The sequence below is a fragment of the Erigeron canadensis genome, chromosome 4, assembly GCF_010389155.1.
Source record: "Erigeron canadensis isolate Cc75 chromosome 4, C_canadensis_v1, whole genome shotgun sequence".
In the NCBI taxonomy this organism is placed as follows: Eukaryota; Viridiplantae; Streptophyta; class Magnoliopsida; order Asterales; family Asteraceae; genus Erigeron; species Erigeron canadensis.
The window spans coordinates 42,156,085-42,181,569 of NC_057764.1; the positions used below are offsets into that span (position 1 = coordinate 42,156,085).

The window sequence follows — 25,485 nt, forward strand, 5'->3', positions numbered from 1 at the left end:
TTTTTATAAAATACAAAAAATATGCGTAAAAATAAAAATAATTCCGTTACTGATACGACTGTATGTATGATGTATATGTTGGAGGGACGTCACGTCCTATTACTTACTTCTTGTCTTGCTGGTGAAATATATTTTGGTTGATGAATTAATGTGATTATATTACGCACGGTATTATATTTTAAATTTAATTTAATCCTTTTTTTTTACTGGTCAATCGTCCAAATATTCCACACAGAATGATCAACAGGCTAAAAGTAACCCCTTAGGCAATCGAATCACATGTAATCTTTAGACGCCACAAGCCTACAAATTATGCAAAAAAAAGTCTAATAATTTGATTATCCGTAAACACAATAACAAAATTATTGATAAAATTCATTTGACTTAAAAATCATGCCTTGAACTTCAATAGATAAAAAGTCTTTTGGTTTCAATGTCAATTGCTAAGCACACTTCACAATATACTACTTTTTCTTCATCTTACTTTGATTGTATAACACTATAACATGTTAACTTTGATCTATTTAATTGCCCACCTCGTTGATCTCGAAATCATGATTCAATACTTTATGTTTAAGAAAACGCACATTAAGTATTCACATAGTTGTCAATTATATCATTATTTAGCTTAGTTATTATTATTACCTGACTTATGAAAAACATTTACATATGAGATTAAACTAGCATAGTGTCCGCGTGTTGTGGCGGCGATGGAGATGAAAGGCGGTGGTGGAGATCGAGGGAGGCGGTAGAGAAGGAAGGCGGCGACAGAGGGTGATAGAAGGTCAATGAAAGTATGTTATGATTAGAGAGAATGGAGGAAATAGAGTATATAAGGGTTATCTTCCAACGCATCATGCGGGTACTCTTCCACTCATAAAAAGGATCATCTCTTGCCCATCATCAAAAATAACTAATCAAAGATACCAAGTGGCAATGTCTTTGAGTTTGAAAGCATCTTACCTTCAGCCCAAAATTCAAGTGCCCCTTGAGTCCTTGGTTCTTTTGTAAACCTTGCCAAATATATCCTCCATGCCCAATGATTCATCAAGTTTCCGGATTCCTGAAATTCTTAGAATGTAAAGTTGTAAACTTACTCTAAAGGCCGGGTTAAGGAGGATTCAGCCATTTGTCCAGCTGGAAAGAACATAACTTCTGATATGAATCAGGTTTCCAAATATACTACTGTCATATATAGTTATAGAATATAGACATACAAGCACCAGGGAATCTAATACTAATAATATATAGCTTAGCTTTTCCATGGTCATCTCAAATATACAAGTTGATCATTGATATTTCTTGTTCCCCTCGTCCGATCCCCTGATGAGATGTTGACCCGGTTAGAGTTGACTTTTTAGATAGAAAAATGTCATAGTATGACAAAGTCATCAGACTTATTAGATCGAATATTATAAGATGAGTTATTGTTATTAACGAAATTAAAAGGAAACTTACACATTTTATATGAAGTCAACTACAATATTAAAAATTGGTTGCTAATTTTGAAAAAAAATAATGAGGTTTCAAGATTATCTAAATTAAACGAATTTAATTACTATGATCCACCTATATTAGTTTTCAAAAGTCAAGGCTAACGTTGGCTACATTCACTTCAGTTCCATTCCAAGAGAAAGAAACAAGCAACCCTTATTTTGGTAGCAAAAATATATATGGAGAATAGTTGTAATCATATGCTAATCTTTGCTGTTATATTCAATAGTTTGATATGTATGGTAAATGGAAAAACAATGATAGATGTAGGAGTGATTCTTGATATGGAAACCAGCATTGGTAAGATGACTAGCACTTGCATTTTAATGGCGATACATGATTTCTATGAGAAGCACAGCAATTACACCACCATGATTCACCCACACTTTCGTGATTCCAAGCAAGACAACGTTCGAGCTGCTTCTGCAGCCATTGACCTCTTGAAAAATGTCCAAGTCATGGCGATTCTGGGACCCCAGACTTCCTCACAAGCAGCTTTCGTGATTGACATTGGCAACACATCAAGGGTTCCAATTATCTCACCCGCAACAAGCCCCTCCCTTTCCCCAACTCACAATGTCTATTTCATCCGTATTGCACCTGATTCTTCTTCTCAACTTAAACCCATAGCAGAATTGATCAAATACTTTGGCTGGAGGGAAGTGGCGCTTATTTATGAAGATAGTGAATACGGAAGAGGCCTTGTTCCTTATTTCACTGATGTCATGTTGGCTATTGGTACCAAACTCATGCCGGGCACCATCATATATCCTTCTGCTTCAGATGATTCTATCCTTAAAAAACTCTACAAACTAAAGGGGATGCAGACCAGGGTCTTCGTGGTACATGCGTTACCAGCTTTGGCTTCACATTTTTTCAAGAAAGTAACTGAAGCAGGAATGATGGTAGAAGGGTATGTCTGGATTATCACGGAAGTTCTCACCAGTCGTTTGCATTCTTTGGATCCCACGGACATAGATTTGATGCAGGGCGTACTGGGTGTGAAGTCATATATCCCTAGGTCCAGCGACCTAATCACCTTTGAGAAAAGGTGGAAACAAGAATTCTGGAGTCAGAATCCAAACTACGAAATGGTGGAATTAGACATGTTCGGGTTATGGGCATATGATTCTATTTTTGCTCTAGCTATGGCGCTGGAAAAGATCTCAAGTGAAGCTAAGACTACCTTCCAGCGAGAAATGGAATCTTCAACAGATTTGGATACCATAGGAACCTCAGAGATAGGGTCGAGGCTCGTTCCATGGATCCGGAACTCAAGCTTTAAAGGGTTGAGTGGCGAGTTTCATGTTGTTGATGGACAACTGCAATGGTCAGACTACCAAATAGTTAACATAATAGGAATGCGGGAGAACCCTATCGGGTTTTGGACTCCCAAAAATGGCATCTTAAAGAAACTAAACAATCAAACCAAGGGTCTTAGGGCTATCATATGGCCCGGTGATAGTCATGTCATCCCTAAAGGCCTGAAGATCTCAACCATCAACATTTTAAGAGTCGGGGTTCCGTTTAAAAGTGGGTTTCAAGACTTTCTGGATTGTAAAATCAACCCTCAAACCCAACAAGTTGTCGTGACTGGCTTCTGTGTGGACATTTTTGAAGCAGTCGTTCGTACTCTGCCTTACAGTCTCAAACATGAATTCATACCTTTCGTTGGGTCAGACGGCAAGAGTGCTGGAACGTATGATGATCTTCTTCGCAGCCTAGCCAACAGGGTATATATATATATATATATATTTATATATGGTTGGGTGTTAATGAGGGTGTTTAGGTGAGGTAGAGATAATTGTTCAGTCATTTACATAATTCCTCACTAGAAATCGAGTAAAGAAATGAAGATAACTTCACTGAAGAGAAATTACCGGAAAAAAATTTCATCATCACTCTCATTAACTTTAGATATAAAGATTCATCTTCAGTGAAGAATTGAAAATACTTTCACTTCAAAGAAGAAATGAAGATTTCTTTACTTCGGTGAAGATTTCACACTGCTGGCATAACTTTGACTAATGTTAATTCCACCGCATAGCTTTTAGGCCTTGGATCAGATCTGAAAAGTATGTATATGTGGGTATCTAGCGATCTGAACATGGCTACCACAAGTCACCTTGCCATAACTTGAGTCTATGTCTATATATATGTGTGTGTGTATATATATATATATATAATTACATTGATTTACATATACTTTGAGAAACTGGTAGAAAAAAGGTTAATTTCTGAATAATTCTGATGTTTATCTTCAATAATGTACAGAAATATGATGCGGTGGTTGGAGACATTACAGTTAGTGCGAGCCGATCAGAATATGTTGACTTCACATTCCCATACACGGAGGCTGGTACTGCAATGATCGTTCGGATTAAGGATGAGAAGAAGAGCACATGGATCTTCATGAGACCACTTGAAAAAGAGCTTTGGATAGCAACGGGAGCATTATTTATCTACACAGGGATAGTGATATGGGTTTTGGAGCGTCGTGTCAACGAAGAATTCCGAGGCTCGTCTCGTGATCAAGTTGGAATGATCTTCTGGTTTTCCTTCTCCACACTTGTTTATGCCCACAGTAAATACCTGTTTTATTACTTATACACATCATCTCTAACCCTAGTATGGTTAATAACAAATAGGTGACTTTTGCAGGGGAGAAGTTAATGAGCAACTTGTCAAGATTTGTGGTGATCGTATGGGTGTTTGTGGTTCTAGTTTTGACCTCCAGCTACACAGCAAGCTTGACATCCATGTTAACCGTGCAACAACTTCAGCCTACTGATATCTTCCAGATCATGAGAAAAGGAGAATCAGTAGGATACCAACAGGGTTCATTTACTAGATATACGCTTAAGACAATAGGTTTCGATGATAGCAAGTTGAAAAGCTACGGCAGCTTTGAGCAATATGATGAGGCGCTCCAAAAAGGAAGTCAAAACGGAGGAGTTTCTGCAATTTTTGATGAGCTTCCGTATCTCAGGGCTTTCATGGTTAAATATTGTACCAAATATACCATGACTGGTTACACCAACAATACCGCAGGCTTTGGTTTTGTAAGTTCCATTCCATTAGACAATACATGATACCCTTTTGAAAGTTTCATTAAAGTAAAAACTATATGCTTGTAAACTTACAGGCATTTCCAAAAGGATCACCGCTGGTCCACGATTTTTCTACAGCAGTCTTGCAAGTGAGAAAACATCAAACTGCGAACATTTCCATTCAATGGTTTGGAGAATCAGCTGGTTGTGATCAGAAGAATGAAACCTCAGTAGAACCTAATAGGCTAACGTTGGATAGGTTCAAGGGTCTGTTCTTCATTGCTATGTTATCATCAACCTCTGCTCTCGTGTTTTTCTTCTTCATGGTCTTGTATCAGAACAGAGAAATGTTGGTTTCCCATGATTCAATAGCCCAAAAGATTGTGGTTATTGCAAAAACATTCAATGAGTTTAAAGACAGTAAATCCCAAAACACAAGCGCAGCGGAAGCAGTGGATGAACCAGTTGGTGAAGACAATATCAGCAGTAGTCCGACAAGCGACCATCCAGAAGTTAGAGTTATCTCTCCTGGTGAAGATACCTCCTCTACTGAACCTGGGACTCCAGTTCCTGATACAATACAAGGGTTATCTACTACTGAACTCGGGACTCCAGGTCCCAACACCAATGGCCTACAAGTTGTAGAGACAACGACTCAAAACTAGTGTCTTTGTACGTTGTGATGATGGTAATTGGTAACACTATTTGCATACAGTCCTTAACAATTCTATGTATTTATAATGTACAAGCCTCTATGTTGTACTCTAGTTTTTGTCAACATCTTCTTAAACCTATTACTCTGTCTGTAACAATATATTAATTAGGTTAAGCTTATTCTAATTAATACTTGACTACAATGAAAAATGGCTTTGATAATAAGAGGAAAAGGGCAAAGCAGAGAAATATAAAAAAGCTCAACCTCTTTATTGCTTCTTTAGTGCATGTATATCATCAAAGATAGTACTCTGTCTATTTATCATGTTTCCATAGTATTAGTTTCCTTCCTTTGATTTAGGCTACTCTATAAATATAGCTTCTTGTAATCCCTATTAATTACAATCAAATACAAAAGCTGTTCCTAGGAAAGATTATGGTTCTCGGGTATCCAATCAATCAATCAATCCCAAACCGGGGATAACCTACAAGGTTTCATATTGTCACAGAATGAACAAACAGAAGATATCTTTCCTGATATGTGACACACTGACACATATTAGTTTATTCAAATTGGGCCACAAATAGGATGTGCTTCATATATGGCTCAGAGGTGTCAATTAAAACCATTGGATCAAGATTTTTTTTTAGTAGTTATAGTGTAGCTTTAGAACTATCTAAATAAATATTTTAGTTGTTAACCTGAGTTAATAAAATGATAATAACATAAATCTATCTCTATATATCATGATCTTCACAATGCCCATGTGGTTGCTCTGTGATACACTAGGGTTGAATCGTGGTTAGCTCGTGGTGATGCCATTTGGAAACAAGTGAAAAGTTAACAGTGGGTTTTTCTGATGTGCTACTGACCCAGAGGCGGTGGTGGACTAATAGTGGGAGGCCGGGGTGCTGTGAACCCTCTAAAATAAGTAATCAGATAATGATTTTCAAATTAAAGTCATATATACAACTCGTTGTCCATCCAAGTTTTATTAATTTTGGCACGATTTACATATAGTACTCAAATGAAAATCAAAGCACGATCGAGAAATAATGAAACCTTTTTTGTTACTGTTTCGCAAGACAACATTCAACAAGTTCTTTATTCATATACATATAACAACATTCCACAGTTAAATTACGTACGATCCAGCTTCAATAAGGATAATCGGAATTCGTAAAGTTGAAGTTTGAACAAGAAGTCTTCTTACTTAACAAGGAGGAGCTGAACCCAAAAGTCGAATTCTCTAAATCAAACACCACAAAGTTATCCTCAAATTGAAATGTTCCAATCACGATTGCAGGATCACTCGTTGCACCACCATCAACAAATGCTAGACACGCCACGTCTTTCGTTACTTGCTTCATCGAGTTAGCTGTCGATATAGCCCACTTCTTCCCACCCTGGAGATTCAACTCAATATCGGGAACTTTTAAACCAGATTTGGTAGTATTATTGGCGGTGGAGGCGGCGCTAAAACAAAGACTGAATGGTGCAACTGGCTTTGCAGGTTGGAGCCGTTTTGTAACCATTGAAAACCGTCGAACCAAGGGATTATAAATGTCGGTTCTAAGAGTGGTGTAAGGCTCAGTTGTAGTAAGCTTGGCAGTGGCATTAGCAGGAATGTCAATAGATCTTTTTTTAATGACAATGGAACTGACGCTGATAAAGTATCCAAACGAACCTGGACGCTTTAGTAACGGGGTATAAGCAAGATAACTTCGTATATCAGCACTGGAATTGGGAAGAAGGTAGTAAGGACCAGCTCCATATAAGAAAACCCCTGGTGCAGATGAGTTGCTAGGCAAACATAAAGCTGTTATTTTTTTAAACATATTATATGAAGATAAATCAGCGGGTAACGCATAAGGTGAAGATGAAAGGGTCATGACACCAGTAACATCTTTCGGGTAGGATTGAAATGATGCAGAAGGAGCACACAATCCGGTAGGGTTAGAATGATAGATACTAGTTGTAGGATTCCTACCCTGGTCACTTGCGGTGAGTAGGAAGTAGTCGTAGTTAAGCTGCCCACGGTCACAAGATCCTGTACATTTATAATGTATATATAATTAGACAAATTAACACGTTTAGCTAGCATGTTTAAATGTTTTGAAAGACAAATATTTACACCTGCAACCGCCAATTATATAGTAATACCGGTCAATTGTCTCTAATGAGACTTGAATCGATAACCTTTAGGTTAACAGATCACCTTAATTAAAAAAGGTGCACGTACGTTAGGATGATTTGAGCTAGAAGAAACATAAAAACCTTTAAGTTATCATACATGAACTAATTCATTCATATATGAACAGATCAATATTAGCTATGTTCATATGCGAATGGTTCTCATATGAACCTTTACCCTATATATATATATGATTAAATATATATTATGCTAAAAATATAGAATAATTAAACAAATTAATAAGTACCTGTAACGGGATTGATCACATTGACTGGGCATCCGCAGTATCCCCAACCGGGTAGAATTGGATTTTTTGATAAGGGACGACATTGCGAGCTCTTGGATGAGTAAGTAGCTTGCACATCTTCACATTGATATTCGTCACATGGAACCGGATATGGTTTCCAATTCTCACTGCAGTCGTGAAAAACTAATGGAGCGTCGATGTCAATAAGAAAATTAGAGTCCGAGGATTCATTCTCCATGAAATCGGTACTCGTAATCTGAACGCTAAACAAAGGCTTAGCAGTATTAATGTGTTTGGTAATTGGAGCAACAGCGGAAGGGCCTTGTGCTACAACTTGATCATGTTGATAGTAAGTATTGAAGGCTAATACGATAACGAATATCTGTGTAAGCGAAAACATTTTTGCCTATATAATTTGTAGGCTCACAACTGTAGTTTTTAACTATATATATATATATATATGCATATCAACCAAGCAGATATAGATAGATAGATAGATATGAATAGGTTTGAGTAGAGTGTAAGTACACGTGCCTTTCTTTTCCAACTTATGTGAAGGTCAAATGCAAATAGTACTTGTATATAGGAAAAGTTAAGGGTTGTTTCGGTTTTTGCTTACGTTGTATATTAAGTTCAAAACAAACAAACAACCAAACCTTTATGGACATTTTAAGCAAGTTTGGCCCATGAAAAGAGTGAAAGGACAAAGAACAATGCATAATTAAGGTGTACACCAGAAGAAACAGTCATGCATATCGCATCCGGCCGGTGCATATATGACTGCATCATATATTCCATATTTGACTATAGACAAATACTCGTATACGTATAACGTACAACTTGAATGAGTGACTTCAATTCTAGGAGAGAAGCCTTTGGAAAGGGTTATTATGATCGAGTATGCATATCTATACTGTATCAGAAATCAAATAGTCTTTTTTGAATAAATTTGTACGGTAATTTTCAACATCTCATCAAAATCAAATTAAATCAATAACTTACACTAGCCGCTGTCGCTGCCACCATCAATCGCCATCGCCGCTAGCTACCGCCACGGGCCGCCACCGCCATTACATCTCCAACACCGCCAACACCTTCACCACAACCGTTACCGCCACCATTACACCGCTGCATCGGGCGGTTAAGGTTCTTGTAATAATTAATAAGCCTAAATAAAATAGGATGTTGACATATGAATAATCAAGAAGTAAGATTATGAAAGAAATATCCTGAAATTCACTTACCATTAATTGTTATATGCCGCATGTTGCCGCACAGATGTATGTTTAGACGGGTAGTCTTGGGTGAGGCATTACATCGAACAGTATATATGGGAATAATACAAGTTATAACAGTATTTATATATGAAATAGGTCTACTGAACAACTGCCAATTAAATAAATGAATGACTTTTTAATCTTTCTTTCGGATGCATGTATGTTTAGACTAGTGATGGCTCACCACTAGGGCTATCTCATGGTCAGCTATAGCTCGTGGTGATGCCATTCGTGTTCAAGAAGACGGTGAAAAGTTGGCGTCTTTTTTTTTTTTTTCTCCCCTCACACAAAGAAATGAAGAATAGCTTTCTTTTAAAATTAAAATACTATGTGATAATGTGCATTTAGTAGCTTTCTTTTGACTTGGTCATTATGTTTGACCAAGTATTTAGAAGTAGTGGACTAGTGGTGGTAAATGCACGTTTCTTTTATTTCCTATTTATGTAAGTAAGCATTAGTTTTATACAATTAGAAAGTTTACTATTTGAGTGTGTTGTGAGTATCTCTGATTCTAACATATATTAAATGGAAAATAAGTAGGTCAAAACATTAAGGATGTTGTAAGGGTAAGTGGTGGGTTAAGGTGGTACTTGCGAGTTTTTCTAATGGGATAAAGGCATGAGAATATACTAACTATGACAAAAAGGCTATGTAATGTACCCTACTACACGACTTGCTATTCAGTGTAACCAACTACGTTTTTTTGGTTATTCAACGCAACCAACCTGCTATACAAGGTAATTCATTCGATTATATATTTTATTTATAAAAAAAGGGAAAACACGCAGAAAAGGAAAAAGAAGAAAAAGAAACAACAAATTTTGTGTCACCCAGAAAGCGTACAATCTTGTTCATCATCAATTCGACCCGGAAAATCATAAAGTTTTAATCGCGACCAAATTCTGATCATCTTCATTCTTTCAGTTTTCCGATTAGGTTGAGTTTGGTGACAGTTACGTTTTCGGGTGACACTTTGAATTTTCCGGCAATCTCGTAATCAAAAGTTTGTTGGCTAAGGTTTGTGCGGAGTTGTTTTCTGAGTGTTTTGGTGTTGGTTTCAAGTCGTAACTCGAAGGAACAACAAAATAATCGCATTTTTAGGGGGCGTTTGGTTTGCGGAATTCTCAGGAATTCATAAGAATTGGAATTTGAATTCCACACTTTACCTTGTTTGGTTGGAAGAGTTGATGGAATTGGAATTACAAACTTTCACTCAAATTCTCTAAATCATGGAATTCAAGATTCCATCACAAAATGGATGGAATGTTTACAAATTTAGCAAAATGCCTTTAGATAACATATATTATATTTATATTATTATTATTTTATATATTTATAAAAATATTATATAAAACTAATAAATAATAATAATAATATAAATAATATAATAATATTATTATTATATTATTTATATTTTTATATATTTATAATTTAATTATTTTATATATTTATAATAATATTATATAAAAGTAATAAATAATAATAATATAAATAAAATAATAATGATATTATTATATTATTTATATTATGGACACATGTGCCAATTAATTTTCCATATGTATACTTATCATAATTTATTGTTGTCTCCGTTCCCCTAAGAGTTATTCTAACTCTTTCAGCAAATAAATTAAGGAGACCGTCTATAACTTTAGACTTCCAATGAAACGTATTAGAATCTGGTAATTCCATTACCCTACTTAGAAATGTATTTTTATACCATCTAAATGAAGTTAAAGTTGGGCATTTTAAGCTATTTAGTAAAATTCTAATATTTTCAGAATTATCTGACCATCTACCCGTAAAGTGTTCTATAATATTAACTACTAGTGAGTAGACTGCATTAATAATATTTTTATATCTTTAAACTATTAATATTCTTATATATTTTTAATAATATTATATAAAAATAATAAATAATAATATAAATAATATAATATTAATATTATTATATCATTTATATTATTACTATTTTTATATATTTATAATATTATTATTTTTTATATATTTACAATAAAATTATGTGAAAATAATGAATATTATTAATATAAATAATATAATCATATTATTATTATACTATTTATATTTTTATTTTTTTATATTTAATATAACTTTTATTAGCATTATTTTTATTTATTCTTATTTTTACGACTATTAAAATATTACTTTTATTATTTTTATCATTATTATTATTATTATTATTATTATTATTATTATTATTTTAATATTATTTATATTATTAACATTTAAAATTATTATTATTGTTTATATTTAATAAAGGGTATTCTTGTCATTTTTATAAATTAAATTCAGATTCCTTTTACTGAATTCCATTGAATTCTGTCAACCAAACACATGACAAATTTTAAAACTTTCAAATTCCAATTCCTTTGACAGATTCCAATTCCTTCAAAAACATTATGGTGAACCAAACACCCCCTTAAAGTTTTTCGACGAGATTACCATTTTTTCCGGCGAAGGTGTTTGAAAGTTTTCCTGGAAAGGATTTGTTCAGAATTTGATTTAGAGTATTTTGGTGTGAATCTCGTGTTCTAATTCAAAGTAACGAGCAATATAGGGTTTATTCAAATTGTTTCCGTTTTCCGACGAGATTAGCATTTTTTCCGGCAAAGGTGTTTGAAAGTTTTCCTGGCAAGGATTTGTTAGAATTTGATTTAGAGTATGTTGGTGTTAATCTTGTGTTCTAATTCAAAGTAATGAGCAAGATAGGGTTTATTCAAATTGTTTTCGTTTTCTGGCGAGATTACCATTTTTTCGGGCGAAGATGTTTGAAAGTTTTTCTGGAAAGGATTTGTTCGGAATTTGATTTAGAGTATTTTGGTGTGAATCTCGTGTTTTAATTCAAAGTAATGAGCAAGATAGGGTTTATTCAAATTGTTTCCGTTTTCCGGCGAAGGTGTTTGAAAGTTTTCCTGGCAAGGATTTGTTCGGAATTTGATTTAGAGTATTTTGGTGTTAATCTTGTGTTCTAATTCAAGGTAATGAGCAAGATAGGGTTTATTCAAATCATTTCCACCATAATTCTTTTGAGAAAATAGATCTTTCAATTAACATAATGGATCTCGCAAGGAGAAAATTGACGTTGAGAATAAGGAGCACGGTTTTTTAATAAAAAAGAATTAAAAAAATGCAAGTGGTAACCGGCTACTTGTTGTGTAGCAGGTTGCTTGCGTTGAATAACCCAAAAAACGTAGTTGGTTACACTGAATAGCAAGTCGTGTAGTAGGATACATTACATAGCCTTTTTACCATAGTTGGGTACATTCCCATGTCTTTATCCCATTTTCCAATATATGGTTCCATAATTGGATTAATAGTGGGAAAGGGCACCCCCAGCCCGGCCTCTAATAATCATAATATCATTTTCAATTATTTTTTTTAAACTTTGTTCGCAATAGGAGATCTAGTTTACGTTATTTAATTGGAGGACTTTATTTGTGAAATTACTTTAAATGTCTTTCCCATTTGTTGGTGCTCAACCACTATGCTATATAGGTAGAAGCATCATGGTTGGATCACTGGTAAACATTCTGGCCTCTGGAAACAGAGGTCATGGTTTCGATCCTCATCCCATGCAAAGGTTGGAGGGCCTTTTCTACCATATAGGTAGAAACTGGAAGCAACCACTCTACTTAGGTAGGGGTAAGGTCTGTCTACATTTTATACTCCCTATACATCATCGAGGTATTGGGCCTCAAAACCGGCAGAAGGCGGCACTGAGTATATTTTTCTTTGAACTACTGTGTTATAATGAGAAGTACGAATCATTTTCAAATTAACATTACATATAACTCATTATCCATCCAAATTTAATTAATTTTGGCACGATTTACGTATAGTACGTATCAAATGAAAATGAAGGTTCGATAGGATCAGCAAAATATTGAAACTTTTAACTTTGTTATTTCACATGAACAAGATTCCTCATGTTCTTTATTCATTCATTCATATATATAATACGAGTATATATATATATATATATACATATGCTATGCATCCAATCACAGACATTAAATTACGTACAATACAGCTTCAATAAGGATAGTCAAGGTTCGTAAAGTTGAAATTTGAACAAGAAGTCTTCTTACTTAACAAGGAAGAGCTAAACCCAAAAGTCGAATTCTCTAAATCAAACACCACAAAGTTATCCTCAAATTGAAATGTTCCAATCACGATTGCCGGATCACTCGTTGCACCACCATCAACAAATGCTAGACACGCCACGTCTTTCGTTACTTGCTTCATCGAGTTAGCTGTCGATATAGCCCACTTCTTCCCACCCTGAAGATTCAACTCAATATCGGGAACTTTTAAACTAGCTTTGGTACTATTCTTGGTGGAGGCCGTGTTGAAACAAAGACTGAATGGTGCGATTGGCTTTGCGGGAAGGAGCCGTTTTGTGACCATTGAAAAACGCCGAACCAGAGGATTATAAATGTCGGTTCTGAGAGTGGTGTAAGCCTCAGTTGTAGTAAGCTTGGTAGTAGCATTCGCAAGAATGTCAATAGATCTCTTTTTAATGACAATGGAAGTGACGCCGATGAAGTATCCATACGAACCTGGACGCTTTAGTAACGGGGTATAAGCAAGATAACTTTGTATATCGACACTGGAATTCGGAAGAAAGTAATAAGGACCGGGTCCAGCAAACAGAACCCCTGGAGTAGATGAGGTGCTAGGCAAACATAGAGCTGTTATTTCTTTAAGCGCACCGAATGAAGATAAATTAGCAGGTAACGCGTAAGGAGAAGATGAAAGAGGCATGACACCAGTAACATCTTTCGGGAAGGATTCAAATGACGAAGAAGGAGCACACACTGCGATAGGGGTAGCATCAAATGATTCATAACTACTAGGATTCCGACCTGTGCCAAGGACGAATTTGAAGTAGTCGTAATTAAGCTGCCCAAGTTTACAAGATCCTGTACGTACGCCGATAATGTATATATGATAATTAGACAAACACGTATGTGAATTCATTATATATACTCTTTGTTTTTTAATTAAAAGAAAAAAAAAATACTAATAATTAAACAGATGATCGAGTACGTACCTGTAATGGGATTGATCACATTGACTGGGCATCCGCAATATCCCCAATTGGTTTGAATTGGTTTTTCTGGTAAGGGACGACATGACGGATTCTTGGATGAGTAAGTAGCTTGCACATCTTGGCATATATATGGATATTCATCACATGGAACGGGATATGATTTCCATGTCGGTGTGCAGTCGTGAAATATTATTGGACCGTCGAGTTCTATAAGAAAATTCGAGTCTGTGTATTCATTCTCCATGAAATCGGTGATGGGGAACCGGACGCTAAACAAAGGCTTAGCGGTATCAGTGTGTTTGGTTATTGGAGCAACAACGGAAGTGCGACTATCCCGCTCTTGTGCCATGACTTGATCATGTTCATGATAAAACAAGGCTAAAACGACAACGAAGATATGTGTAAGCGAAAACATTTTTGACTATTTAGTTTGTATGCTCAGTTTTTGAATATAATCAAGAAGATCTATATATATATATATATATATATGAAGCAGTTGATCGAGTAGTGGGTATAGTACGTGCCTCTACTCTTTTCAACTTATGTGAAAAGTCAAATGCAATCATATAGGAAAGTCAAGGTTTGTTTCGATCAGTTTCTTGCTTACGTTGTAAATGAAGTTCAAATCAAACAATGAATAATACTATCCTTTATGCACATGCATATATGTTCCATCAATGAAGCAATTAGTTTGCCCCTTTAAAAAAAAGGGAAGGGGGAAAAAAAGCTGAGAGAGCATATATAGATAGGGTGTACCATAAGCAACTTAAAAAATTAGTAGAGAAGCCTTAATTTGGATACCCCAAAACGGTATCTCGGTACTTGTAGGAGCTCATCTAACGGAATAGCAAGAAAATAACATGGAACCATGGAGGTTCAGACTAAGACAAAGTATTTCACATGGAATAAAAGATATGATTTTGGTTTATTCCTGAGTTCTCAAATGGTATTGTAGTACTTCTTATATCAATTAACATGTAAATCCTACTTAGAAACTACTGTGTCTGTACGTATATATCAGCAAAAATAAAAATAACAAAATAGTACTTTAAAGTCTTAAGCTCAGACCATACTTCTGTGCAGACATTTTAGCTTCCTAGTTTTCCAATTGTCCCTGTATTTTAAGCTCATTAGACCTCAGTCTGAGTGAAGAAGAAGATTACGACTTTTTCTAGTCTTTGTGAGAGATTTTCGATACAAAAGAAAGACGTGTCTTACGGAGATAGCATAGGAAGGCCAAAGAAAGATGTGCCATTTTAACTCATTTACTTGTAAATGACAATCACTCAAATTATGTTTAATCTCCAATGGGTCAAATAGAAAATATCTTACAAGGGAACACATATTAAGTCACCCAAGGTGTACTTTTCATGCAGAGAACCTCTAAATCCAATGAATAATCAGGCCCAACCCATTTTGACCCATACCAAAAAGTTACTCATTTGTATTCAAACCCGTTTCGTCATTTTGCCAACTCCAAGAAGTATATTCATGAGACACCTTGGGTTTGTAGCAACAACCCTCAGAAGCCTAACAACTTGGCACGTTAATCAGCTACATCAGATTCTAACTGCGCATTGCCACACTCGGTTCTTACAGCCTCTAGTTCCATCTAGTCACATTACCCAAATGACGAAAAAAGCATGAAAATACAAAAATAAACCAACTGAGCCTAAACAGAATGTCACACGATTACAACTGGTACCAGAATCTTGGAGGATATAAAATAGATTGTATATATTCAGCTTGGAGGATAATGTCACACTACAATTACAACTGGTACCGGAATCTTTTTAAAATACTAACCAACTGAGCCTTAATTTCATCCCACAATCTCTTCATATCAGCCTTTACCTCCCCTGCAAAAAAGAGCAAGAGAAGTAGGAAAAATGAAAATTTGATTGGAATCATCGATATGAACTATGAAGGCATGTTTGCAATTGGGAAAACTTACAAAAACCATGTCATGATGATATTTTCCTTCCCGTTGGCTATAAGTATCAGCTGTATGTGCCGAGTTCTCAGTGGCTAAAGACTCTGCAACAACTCAAGACGCCTCAAGAGCACTTTGCGAAAGAGAACTTTTCCGAAATTAAAGTCCCAATGGGTATGAACTCTTAGTAAGAAACAATATGACTAATCCTGTAGTATCAGATTTACCTGCCTTATGGATCCCAGAACATATATATATTTTAATATATTCTGAAACAAATTTTTAGATAATACTAATGAATAGTTATCAAACAAACTAATACGAGTATTAAAAAAAGAATAATATAATAATATAAATGTAATTTGGCGCCCCAAAAATATAGGCCTGAAAGAATGTTAATGGGACTAAAACAGAACCCTAAACGTAAAGAGCACGTATAATAAGTTTAATAATACGTATATAGCATATACGTATACGTATTATATAAACTCTCATTTGTCACACTAAAAAACTTCAAAATTCATTTGATTCTGCCTGAGGAAATTAAGAAGATGCAGATATTCGTGAAAACCTTAACAGGGAAAACCATAACCCTTGATGTTGAAAGCAGCGACACCATCGACAACGTCAAAGCCAAAATTCAGGACAAAGAAGGTATACCCTAATTTCTTTCATTCTTTATATCAATAATACTGATAATAGTTATATACTTATTACTGTTTACATATATGTTTTTAACAGTTTAATAGTTATATCAATAATAATGATTATAATGTAATGTAATAATGTATATATATATGTATAGGTATCCCACCAGACCAGCAACGTTTGATCTTTGCAGGAAAGCAGCTTGAAGAAGGCCGTACTCTTGCTGATTACAACATCCAGAAAGGTTTTAAATCATTGACGTACTTTTTAAATTACTGTGATGGTTAGGAAGCTGACAAATAGATTCTTGTTTAAAATTTGGCTATAGCCTTTAGTGCTAAAACTGTCCCTAAAATTAGTCTTTTACCCAATTTAAATTCATATATATTTTAGACTTTGTTTAATTTGGGAAAAAAGTGTTGCTGTTATTTTTTGCTACTGCATGTGATCTCTCAACCAGAATGCATATATGTTAGATTCTATGATTTGCTGGAATTATATCCTTATTTATCTGATTTAGTTTTGTTTTTTTATCATTGTTTTAATGCTTGTCCAGAATCAACTCTTCATTTGGTGTTGAGGCTTAGGGGAGGATACCCACGCAAGCATTGTAAGGTGGCTGATCTTTCTTTGATTGCTTTGGCCCAGAAGTATATCCAAAACAAGAAAATTTGCCTCAAGTAAGAGAGATTTTTCTTTTCACTCTCGTATATGCCTTTTTTAATTTTCAATAGTTTGTATGCACATGTATATATTCACATATAGTTATTATATTTGTATCACCGCGTGCTTTCCTTGATAGTATCGCTAAAAAAAGCCTCCTATTTTTGGCCTCTTGCAACTTGTAGCTCGATTGTTGACTAGTTCATCATGACTTGAGCTGATTTTTCATTATTAGGTGCTATGCTCGTCTCCACCCAAGGGCCGTGAACTGCAGGAAGAAGAAGTGTGGCCACAGCAACCAAGTAATTATCCCATCAGTTTTCTTTTCAATACAATAAATGCTACTATAGGATTATTCTTTGCTGTACCTGATCATGTTTACTTTATACTAACATATTTTTATTGATTGGTCATTCTTTATTTATGTTCTTTGTTGCAGCTGAGACCGAAGAATAAACCATACCAATTTTGGGGTAGTTGGTGAAGACGTATCTTTGTTTTGCACGTTGGAAGAGGAATTTGTCTGTACATTATCTTAGAGTACGTGCATTGATATTTGGCCTTTTTTTTGTTGTCGTTTAAGTAGCTGTGGAGTAAACTTGCTGGATTGATTGTTTAATTCAAGAAGCACTATGTTTCTGAAATTTCTATACTCTTGTTAAATGGTGCATTGCATTAATCTGTTGATACCCCTCTTCTATGCTTATATTTTTTCTATTAAGCTTATATATTTGGTGAGCTACTCCTAAGTGTTGGTAGCCTCTTGTCAAACATCTGACATTGAATCATTTGTGCTATATATAGGATAATTACGCTATGAAGCATAAAACCATACTATCTAACCTTATATCATGTGTGGTGAGGCATTGTATGCTTGGACTGGTTTTTTGTTTTTCTTGTTGAGGCTTTAGTGTGACTTGGAACAAGCTGTGTGTGCGGGCATTGGATTTTCATAGGCTTTTTACTTTTTTAGGAGTAGGATAATAACAATTCTGGAGGAAGTGATAAGTATGCACAATTGTCCAGTTGGGCATTGTAATTGCTTGCTACTTTATACTTGTTAAAAGTTGTGTGGCCGGCCTCCCTGTTCGGCCATACGCGAGTGCCGCTGTGGGATATGTCCATGTGAGAGTGTGTTAGGAATTATTTATAAAAAGTTAAGCTTGAAGCCTTGAATAGGTGTAAACGAAGGATTTGAGAGCAGTACACCTGATGAGCGGGTTTTGGATAAGCATTGATGTGCAAAATCGAGCTTTAAATTTTTAAACTAAAACTACTAAAGAACTCACTACTACGCACTCACGGGCAGTGGACCCGATCGTTTGTAATATAGTCAAGAGGTAAGTTTGAGTTCGTTCTCAGGGACTGTGAAATGATTAGTTGCTTGTTGAATGGTTTGGAAAACAGGTGTTGCTTCAAAATTCCCCTTTTGACAATTAAATAAATTGATTTGCAAAATGATTGCATAAAATTAAAAGACAAGTTCAGACGATATAATTAAGAGTTATCCACGTTGACTTCCCTTGACTTCAAATGTGATCGCATTTGATGAAGAACAAATTCTCTAGAGTTTAAAAGATAATCGTAATAAGATTATACTACTCACGTGGTACCACCAACCGTGAACAAATTATCGAATCACCTAACTACTAGTTGAATTACCCAAGCCGGTACCACCAAAACCAAGACAATTCTTCTAACAATCAGTTTTATTGACTATCAAATTATTCAATTGAACCTATGTGACAATAACGTGGTACCACCAACCGATATCAATCACGTTGACAAAATTAATCTTTTCTTAAAATGATATTCACTATCATACCATGAACTAGTGATAATTACTTATAGACAAGTAACCATTATAAAATCACATACACATTCTACTGGTACCACCAACGAAGAATCATATGCAACCAATATCAAAATTAATTAATGAAAAGAATTAAATTCATCAAGATCACGGAACAACGATAATTAAATAACCCCTTTTGAATTAAAAATATAGCAATCACAGTATCCGTCTCGTTTCATCAAGGTGGATGATTAAACAGTTAGCCACTCATGATCAATTCACAAGAATCAATGAAATAGAAAAGAAACATGATGTACCAATTGTTTGAAGAAAATAAATTGCAAGACAATAATGTAGATACGATCTAGATGGGTGCCCGTAATATCTTCGATGAATCCACCTAAGTGAAACACTTGATTGGAGAAGGAAGAACCTTTATAGAGCAGCTCCTAGAAAGAGTATTTTATGCCCAATTTTCGAGTTAGGGTTTCCTATTTATACCCCTTCAAAATCTGATGCAGAAACAAGTCAGGATCTGTTTTCCCGTGCACCCACTGCGGCGCAGTGGGTCTTAACTTCTCCTCACTGCGCCGCAGTGAGGTATTGGTCGACTTTGACTTCGGCGCAGTGGTTCGTGTGATCACCATTGCGGCGCAGTATGATTCCACGGCTTCTTTCTTCCTTCAATAGACTGCGGCGCAGTCCCTTTGTTGCCATCCCCACTGCGGCGCAGTGGGGGTTTTTCCTTTTAATTCTGTGGATCAGGACTGCGGCGCAGTGGGCTTGTGCATCCCCACTGCAGCGTAGTCCAGAGCTTGTACTGGACCAACTTGTTTCGGTCTCGATTACTCGCTAAGCTCTGCCGTCTCGTCCATTCAAAAAGACTTTCATTACCATAACGTATTTCCTGGCCAATAATCAACCGAAAATGTACCAAATGAACGCATAACCTGTTCAGAACCTGAAAACACTAACAAACACCATAAACGCGCCAAATGCATACAAAAACGACTTAAAACATCTACTAAAATGGCCAATAATGATGTGGGTAATGGGTATAAATTAGTCACATCAAGCATCCAGACATCCATATACTCTACAATGGCAAGGTATGTGCAATGGACTGAGTATTGTGAACCAGAGTCTTTATGAGATCCTGTGATTATGATTGAGAGTCAGTTGTATTGGAGAAGTTCATGGAAAAGAATTTATCTATGTTTGGTCAACTGATTGTATCCACTTTTTAGGCATTTGGGGTCCAAACAATGCAAACAAAACCGTCATCAAGCCATGCAAAATCTTTTAAGTTTTAGGTGATATTCTACAACTTATGTTAGGATCGAGTGATTGCCTGTTTGTTTGGCAAACAATCCTTGAGTCACGTACAACCTTGTACTCAACTTACGATTTTCAAGATTAAGATAGAAACCAAGTTCTTTTGATGACTTATTGGTAATAGGCCGTTGGGGGGGGGGGGGGGGGGGGGGGTTCAGAAAGGTCTACAAATGGAACAAATATTGCCTGCTGCTATAAAACGGCTAAATTCAACTACCAGTCAAGAGGCATTGGAATTAGGCTGAAGTTAAGATGCTTTCACAAGAAGGCATTGTCACTTTGGTATCTTTAACGATGGCCAAGTTATCATTGTTATTAAATATATGCTTCATAGAATGCTTGCAAATCATATCCAGAGAAAGGCCACACCCTTCTATATATATTGGTGAAAAGACTCAAAACATGCATTGGAGCAATTGGGTTATAATCATAATGTGAAGAGGTCAAGTCCAACTTGACATGATTTCATAATGATATTATGCATCTTTAGTCTTAGTCGCTACTCCAAGTCAACCATTGACTCGACTTGACAATTTTCAACATGAATTAACATGATTTGATAAGTAATGCACATTAGTTTTCCACTACTTTTCGTCACAAACGTCTTTGCCAAAACCTTCCCATATTTGAATGATGAACAATAAACAACATACCAAACGAACTATTAAAACAATTTATCAATGGATGGAATAATATCCGTTATCAAGTAAGATTCATGTTCGATCCATCGAGATGCCTAAATCATATGTGTTTTAAATGAAGGTAATTTACTGACATTAAAGACCTTAAGCGTAGTTCATGATGGGGATTATAGACAAAATATCCTTCTTTATTTTTTTAAAATTTTTTATATTAATTAAGTAAGACTATAAAAGCTACTAGAAAATATAAAAAACTCAAAAGGCGTCAAACCCTAGACCCTAAATGGAGGACACGTGTAATATATATGTAGCGTAGAAATAGAAACTAGAAAGTAGAAACTGTCATTTATCACACTAAAAATAACTTGTAAATTCATTTGAATCAGCCTGACTGAGAAAATGCAGATTTTCGTGAAAACCTTAACAGGGAAAACCATAACCCTTGATGTTGAAAGCAGCGACACCATTGACAACGTCAAAGCCAAAATTCAGGACAAAGAAGGTATTTTTATCATCATTCTTTCATCTACAACATTTGTAGTATTCGTTTTTTATAGTACTTTTTCATCTATCCATAATGATAATATAGTTATATATTTATTTATTATTTTGTATAATATGTTTTTCACAGTTATTCATATCCATAACTATAATGTAATGTATATAATAGGTATCCCACCGGACCAGCAACGTTTGATCTTCGCCGGAAAGCAACTTGAAGATGGCCGTACTCTTGCTGATTACAATATCCAGAAAGGTTCAATTTCATTTACTTTTTAAATAAATGATGGTTAAAATGGTTACATATATACATGTTTATTCAGAATTTTGCTATTTAGGGCCATGAATAACACATACTAATTTATTGTATATCAAAATAACTACTCAATTTATTGAAATAAAATATGCATTTTAGAGTTTGTTTAATTTGGGAAAAAAATGTTTGATTTTATTCTAGGCTTTTATCTTGCTTTTGCTGTTATGTGCTTTCGAAAATGTTTGAATATTTTTTATTTTATTTACTTATTTATTTTAAAAAAGTGTTTGAATATTAGAAGTGTTGTTATTCTTTTATTTATTTGTCGTAGTTTAGCTGCTGACGTGATCTCTAAAGGAAAATGCAATATATGTTAAAATCTATGATTTGTTGGAATTCGATCGATCCTTATTTATCTGATTTAGTTTTGTTTTTTTTCATTGTTTTAACTTGTCGATGTTTGTCTAGAGTCGACTCTTCATTTGGTGTTGAGGCTTAGGGGAGGAATGTTCAAGAGTGATTGGAAATCGATTGAACCTTCTTTGCTTGAATTGGCTAAGAAGTATCGCCATTACAAGAACATTTGCCGCAAGTAAAGAGTTTTTCTGTTCACTTCCACATATGCCGCTTCTTTTTTTTTTTAATTATTGTTTTTGCTTATATGTATATGTACTTGCATATAGTTATTATATATTTGCATTACTCCTTTCTTTGATAGTATTGATTGATAAAAATGGCTACTGTTTTTGGCCTCTTGCAAGGTTGACATAATTTGTACGTTGTAGCTCGATTGTGGAGTAAATAATTAGTTCATGACTTGAGCTGGTTTTTTATTATTAGGTGCTATGCTCGTCTCCACCCGAAGGCTGTGAACTGCAGGAAGAAGAAGTGTGGCCACAGCAACCAAGTAATTATCCGCTCAATTTTTCTTTTCTATACAATAAATACAATGCTATAGGATTATTCGTTGCTGTACCTAATCAGGTTTCTTTTATAGTACCTGATATTTTTATTGATTGGTCATTCCTTATATATACTCTTTGTTGCACCTGAGACCGCAGAATAAACCATACCAATATTGGGGTAGTTGGTGAAGACGTATGTTTGTTTTGCATGTTGGAAGAGGAATTTGTCTATACTTTATCTTAGAATATGTGCATTGTTATTTGGCCTTTTTGTTGTTGTTTAAGTAGCCATGGAAGTGAACTTGCTGGATCCATTGTTTAATTCAAGAAGCACTATTGTTCTGAAATTTCTATACTCTTATTAAATGGTGCATTGCATTAATTTCCTGATACCCCTCTTTTATGCTTAATTTGTATCTTTTAAGTGAGGCTTCTATTTTAGCTGATATTTTAGCAATGGTAGTCTCATGACAACGTACGACGGTGAATCATTTGTGCTATACATATATAAGTCTAACGGATAATTATCTTTTCTATACAATAAATGCTACTATAGGATTATCCTTTGCTGTACCTAATCAGGTTTCTTATATAAATACCTGAAATATTCATTGATTGGTCATTTCTTTGTTGCAGCTGAAGAAGAAGAATCTTCCATTCCAATATATTGGCAAGCCTTGAAGACTGTAGCCGTATGTTTGTATTGCATGTTGGAAGAGGAATTTGACTAGTTTATCTTAGAACATGTGCATTGTTGTTCAGTCAGTTTCTTTTTGTTTAAGCACCTATGGAAGTAAAACTTACTGGATCTTTGTTTAGTTCAAAGAGCACTATTGTTCAGAAATTTCTTTACTCTTGTTAGATGGTATGTTGCATTTGCTATTTTTTCTGTTCAGTGAGGCTTTTTTAGCTGATATATGGTGAGCTACTCCAGAGTAATGAAATTTAACCTTATCATGTGTGTGGTGAAGCATGGTATGCTTAGAATGGTTATTTGGTTTTCTTGTTGAGGCTTCACTGTAGCTGTCGGAGTGGGGGCGCTTGGGTTTTCATAGGCTTTTTAGAAGTAGGATTATATTTCCAATTCTGGAGGAAGTAAGAAGTGTGCATAACTGTGCAACTGGGCATTATAACTGCTTGTTAGTTTGTACTTGTTAGAAGTTGTGTGACTTCCTCTTGATCATATGTGAGTTCTGGCTTCTGCTGTGGCCTGTGGGATATGTCCATGTGAGAGAGTTAAGCGTGAATAGGCGTAACAATGGAGGATTTGGATGTAGTGTGTGTTTAGGTATTCTAGGGATAGAAGTTAGACAGATAATATATTAGGGACATGGATTTGTCAATTGAGCATATGGTTGAATTTTTGGAAATTGTCACAATTACATGGAACTAATGTGTATTTATATAGAATAGTGAGTATGGGGCTGTTATGCATCTAACTTAGGTGAAAACCCCTCACATACTAATTTTTTAATATTTTGAATAAATGTTTGGGCCTTATGTTTTTTATGGTTTAAAAAATGGTATGTAAGGGGTTTTTCACCCAACTTAGATGTCTAACAGCCTCATATTCCCTTCCCACGTATTTATAATGTGTATTGATAGTTTGATACTCAATTATAAATACACATTAGTTCCATGTGATTGTGACAATCACTAAACATAAAATTTATATTCTAACAGAGAATATTTAGGCTAGAGCCTCTTCAAGCATCTGTTTTACTTTGTAGCAAGGGTTTTTTCATTGTTATGAATAATGTATGTAGCCCTTTAAGCCCCTTAAACCATGCATGGCAAGAGCTCATGGCATGAATTGTGTTAATCGTTTGTGGCTGGTGTGTAGATATGGCATTGCCAACAAGTCTATGAAGAAGCCAGCTATTTCTGACCAACTATTATAGACAGTTTTGCTCTGCCTAATCCAAATGTGCCTTTTACCAAATTACTGATGTAGTTAGGAAGTCTGATTCAATTCTCGTCATTCATTTGTTAATCGTAGTGAGTCACAACAACCTTGCACTCAACTTACGATTTCCAAGATTTCAGCCAGCAACAAAAAATTTTTGTTGAGTTATTGGTAATAGGCCCTGGGGGTGGGGGGTGGGGGGGGGGGGGGGGGGGGGGGCTTTGCCAAGGTCAACAAATGAATCAAATCTCGTCTGATGCTATAAAGCGGCTATTCAACTACTAGTAGAAGCTCTGGAATTTTAGGCTGAAGTTAAGATGCTTTCACAAGAAGGCACCGTCACTTTGGTATCTTTGATTGGTTATTACAATAATGATGGCCAAACAATCATTGTTTATGAATGTATGATCCATGGAACGCTTGCAGATCATCTCCAGAAAGGCCGCATCCTTACATATATAGTGGGTGAAAAGACTCAAAATATGCATTGGGGCTGCTAGTGATTTGGATTATCTTCATGCTGGTACATAGATAATGTACTAATTCAAATCAAGCCCAATACATCAGTCATCCACTTAAGTTGACACTTCATTGAAAGGCACATTCGGATATCTAGACCCGGACGACTATTCAACAGGATAGGCAACCCAAGAATCTGTTGTGTAAGCATTGGCAGTGGTTCTATTTTAAGTCTTTTGTGGGAACCTAGCTGTTGATAGTAGTTTTGATGAGGAGTAATGCTTGGCAACATGGGCTCAAGACTCTATTAGAGACAGTAAGCTAAAGAAAATCATTCATAGAAGTTTTAATTCACAAATATCTAGAAAAACGATGTTTACATAGCCATCCATGGCAATGACTGAAGACGGGAGAGGTTGTGGTGTGTCTCGAGTCCATCCTAGACTTCGATCAGG

The 25,485-nt window shown here is 35.3% G+C and overlaps 4 protein-coding genes across 5 annotated transcripts; 2 read left to right on the forward strand and 2 right to left on the reverse strand.

Annotated features, from left to right (window-relative positions):
* The first annotated feature begins 852 nt into the window (after positions 1-852).
* On the forward strand, positions 853-5,338 carry LOC122597804 (glutamate receptor 2.7-like). 2 transcript variants are annotated; one of them, XM_043770381.1, is made up of 5 exons: positions 853-1,169; positions 1,759-3,227; positions 3,769-4,078; positions 4,156-4,556; positions 4,640-5,338. In XM_043770381.1, exons 2-5 carry the CDS (start codon positions 1,779-1,781, stop codon positions 5,207-5,209), a joined length of 2,730 nt encoding a protein of 909 aa, XP_043626316.1. In that variant the 5' UTR covers positions 853-1,169; positions 1,759-1,778; the 3' UTR covers positions 5,210-5,338. The 2 variants fall into 2 exon arrangements, with proteins under 2 accessions (XP_043626316.1, XP_043626315.1); XM_043770380.1 differs by lacking the exon at positions 853-1,169 and having other exon boundaries at positions 1,561-3,227.
* An 881-nt stretch (positions 5,339-6,219) lies between these two features.
* LOC122598489 (gamma conglutin 1-like) lies at positions 6,220-8,040 on the reverse strand. Its single transcript, XM_043771083.1, has 2 exons — positions 7,641-8,040; positions 6,220-7,249 (listed from the first exon to the last, which is right to left on the reverse strand). The coding sequence occupies exons 1-2, from the start codon at positions 8,038-8,040 to the stop codon at positions 6,357-6,359; spliced, it is 1,293 nt and encodes a 430-aa protein (XP_043627018.1). The 3' UTR covers positions 6,220-6,356.
* Positions 8,041-12,967: 4,927 nt separating this feature from the next.
* LOC122597658 (chitinase CLP-like) lies at positions 12,968-14,337 on the reverse strand. The gene is made up of 2 exons (XM_043770231.1): positions 13,989-14,337; positions 12,968-13,857 (listed from the first exon to the last, which is right to left on the reverse strand). The coding sequence occupies exons 1-2, from the start codon at positions 14,335-14,337 to the stop codon at positions 12,968-12,970; spliced, it is 1,239 nt and encodes a 412-aa protein (XP_043626166.1).
* A 2,135-nt stretch (positions 14,338-16,472) lies between these two features.
* LOC122595121 (polyubiquitin) lies at positions 16,473-22,356 on the forward strand. Its single transcript, XM_043767434.1, has 6 exons — positions 16,473-16,575; positions 16,727-16,813; positions 17,126-17,184; positions 21,400-21,505; positions 21,674-21,760; positions 22,229-22,356. The coding sequence occupies exons 1-6, from the start codon at positions 16,473-16,475 to the stop codon at positions 22,354-22,356; spliced, it is 570 nt and encodes a 189-aa protein (XP_043623369.1).
* Positions 22,357-25,485: the final 3,129 nt, after the last annotated feature.

Bases quoted from the DNA above. Each gene is read 5' to 3' on its own strand.
- LOC122597804 (XM_043770380.1), top strand. From the start codon at position 1,674: ATGGAGAATAGTTGTAATCATATGCTAATCTTTGCTGTTATATTCAAT. The intron at 3,228-3,768 runs GTATATATATAT...AATAATGTACAG, and splicing joins TTCGCAGCCTAGCCAACAGG to AAATATGATGCGGTGGTTGG. The intron at 4,079-4,155 runs GTAAATACCTGT...TGACTTTTGCAG, and splicing joins CACACTTGTTTATGCCCACA to GGGAGAAGTTAATGAGCAAC.
- LOC122598489 (XM_043771083.1), bottom strand. From the start codon at position 8,040: ATGTTTTCGCTTACACAGATATTCGTTATCGTATTAGCCTTCAATACT. The intron at 7,250-7,640 runs GTACTTATTAAT...ATAAATGTACAG, and splicing joins TGTGATCAATCCCGTTACAG to GATCTTGTGACCGTGGGCAG.
- LOC122597658 (XM_043770231.1), bottom strand. From the start codon at position 14,337: ATGGCACAAGAGCGGGATAGTCGCACTTCCGTTGTTGCTCCAATAACC. The intron at 13,858-13,988 runs GTACGTACTCGA...GCGTACGTACAG, and splicing joins TGTGATCAATCCCATTACAG to GATCTTGTAAACTTGGGCAG.
- LOC122595121 (XM_043767434.1), top strand. From the start codon at position 16,473: ATGCAGATATTCGTGAAAACCTTAACAGGGAAAACCATAACCCTTGAT. The intron at 16,576-16,726 runs GTATACCCTAAT...ATATATGTATAG, and splicing joins CAAAATTCAGGACAAAGAAG to GTATCCCACCAGACCAGCAA. The intron at 21,506-21,673 runs GTATTTTTATCA...TGTATATAATAG, and splicing joins CAAAATTCAGGACAAAGAAG to GTATCCCACCGGACCAGCAA.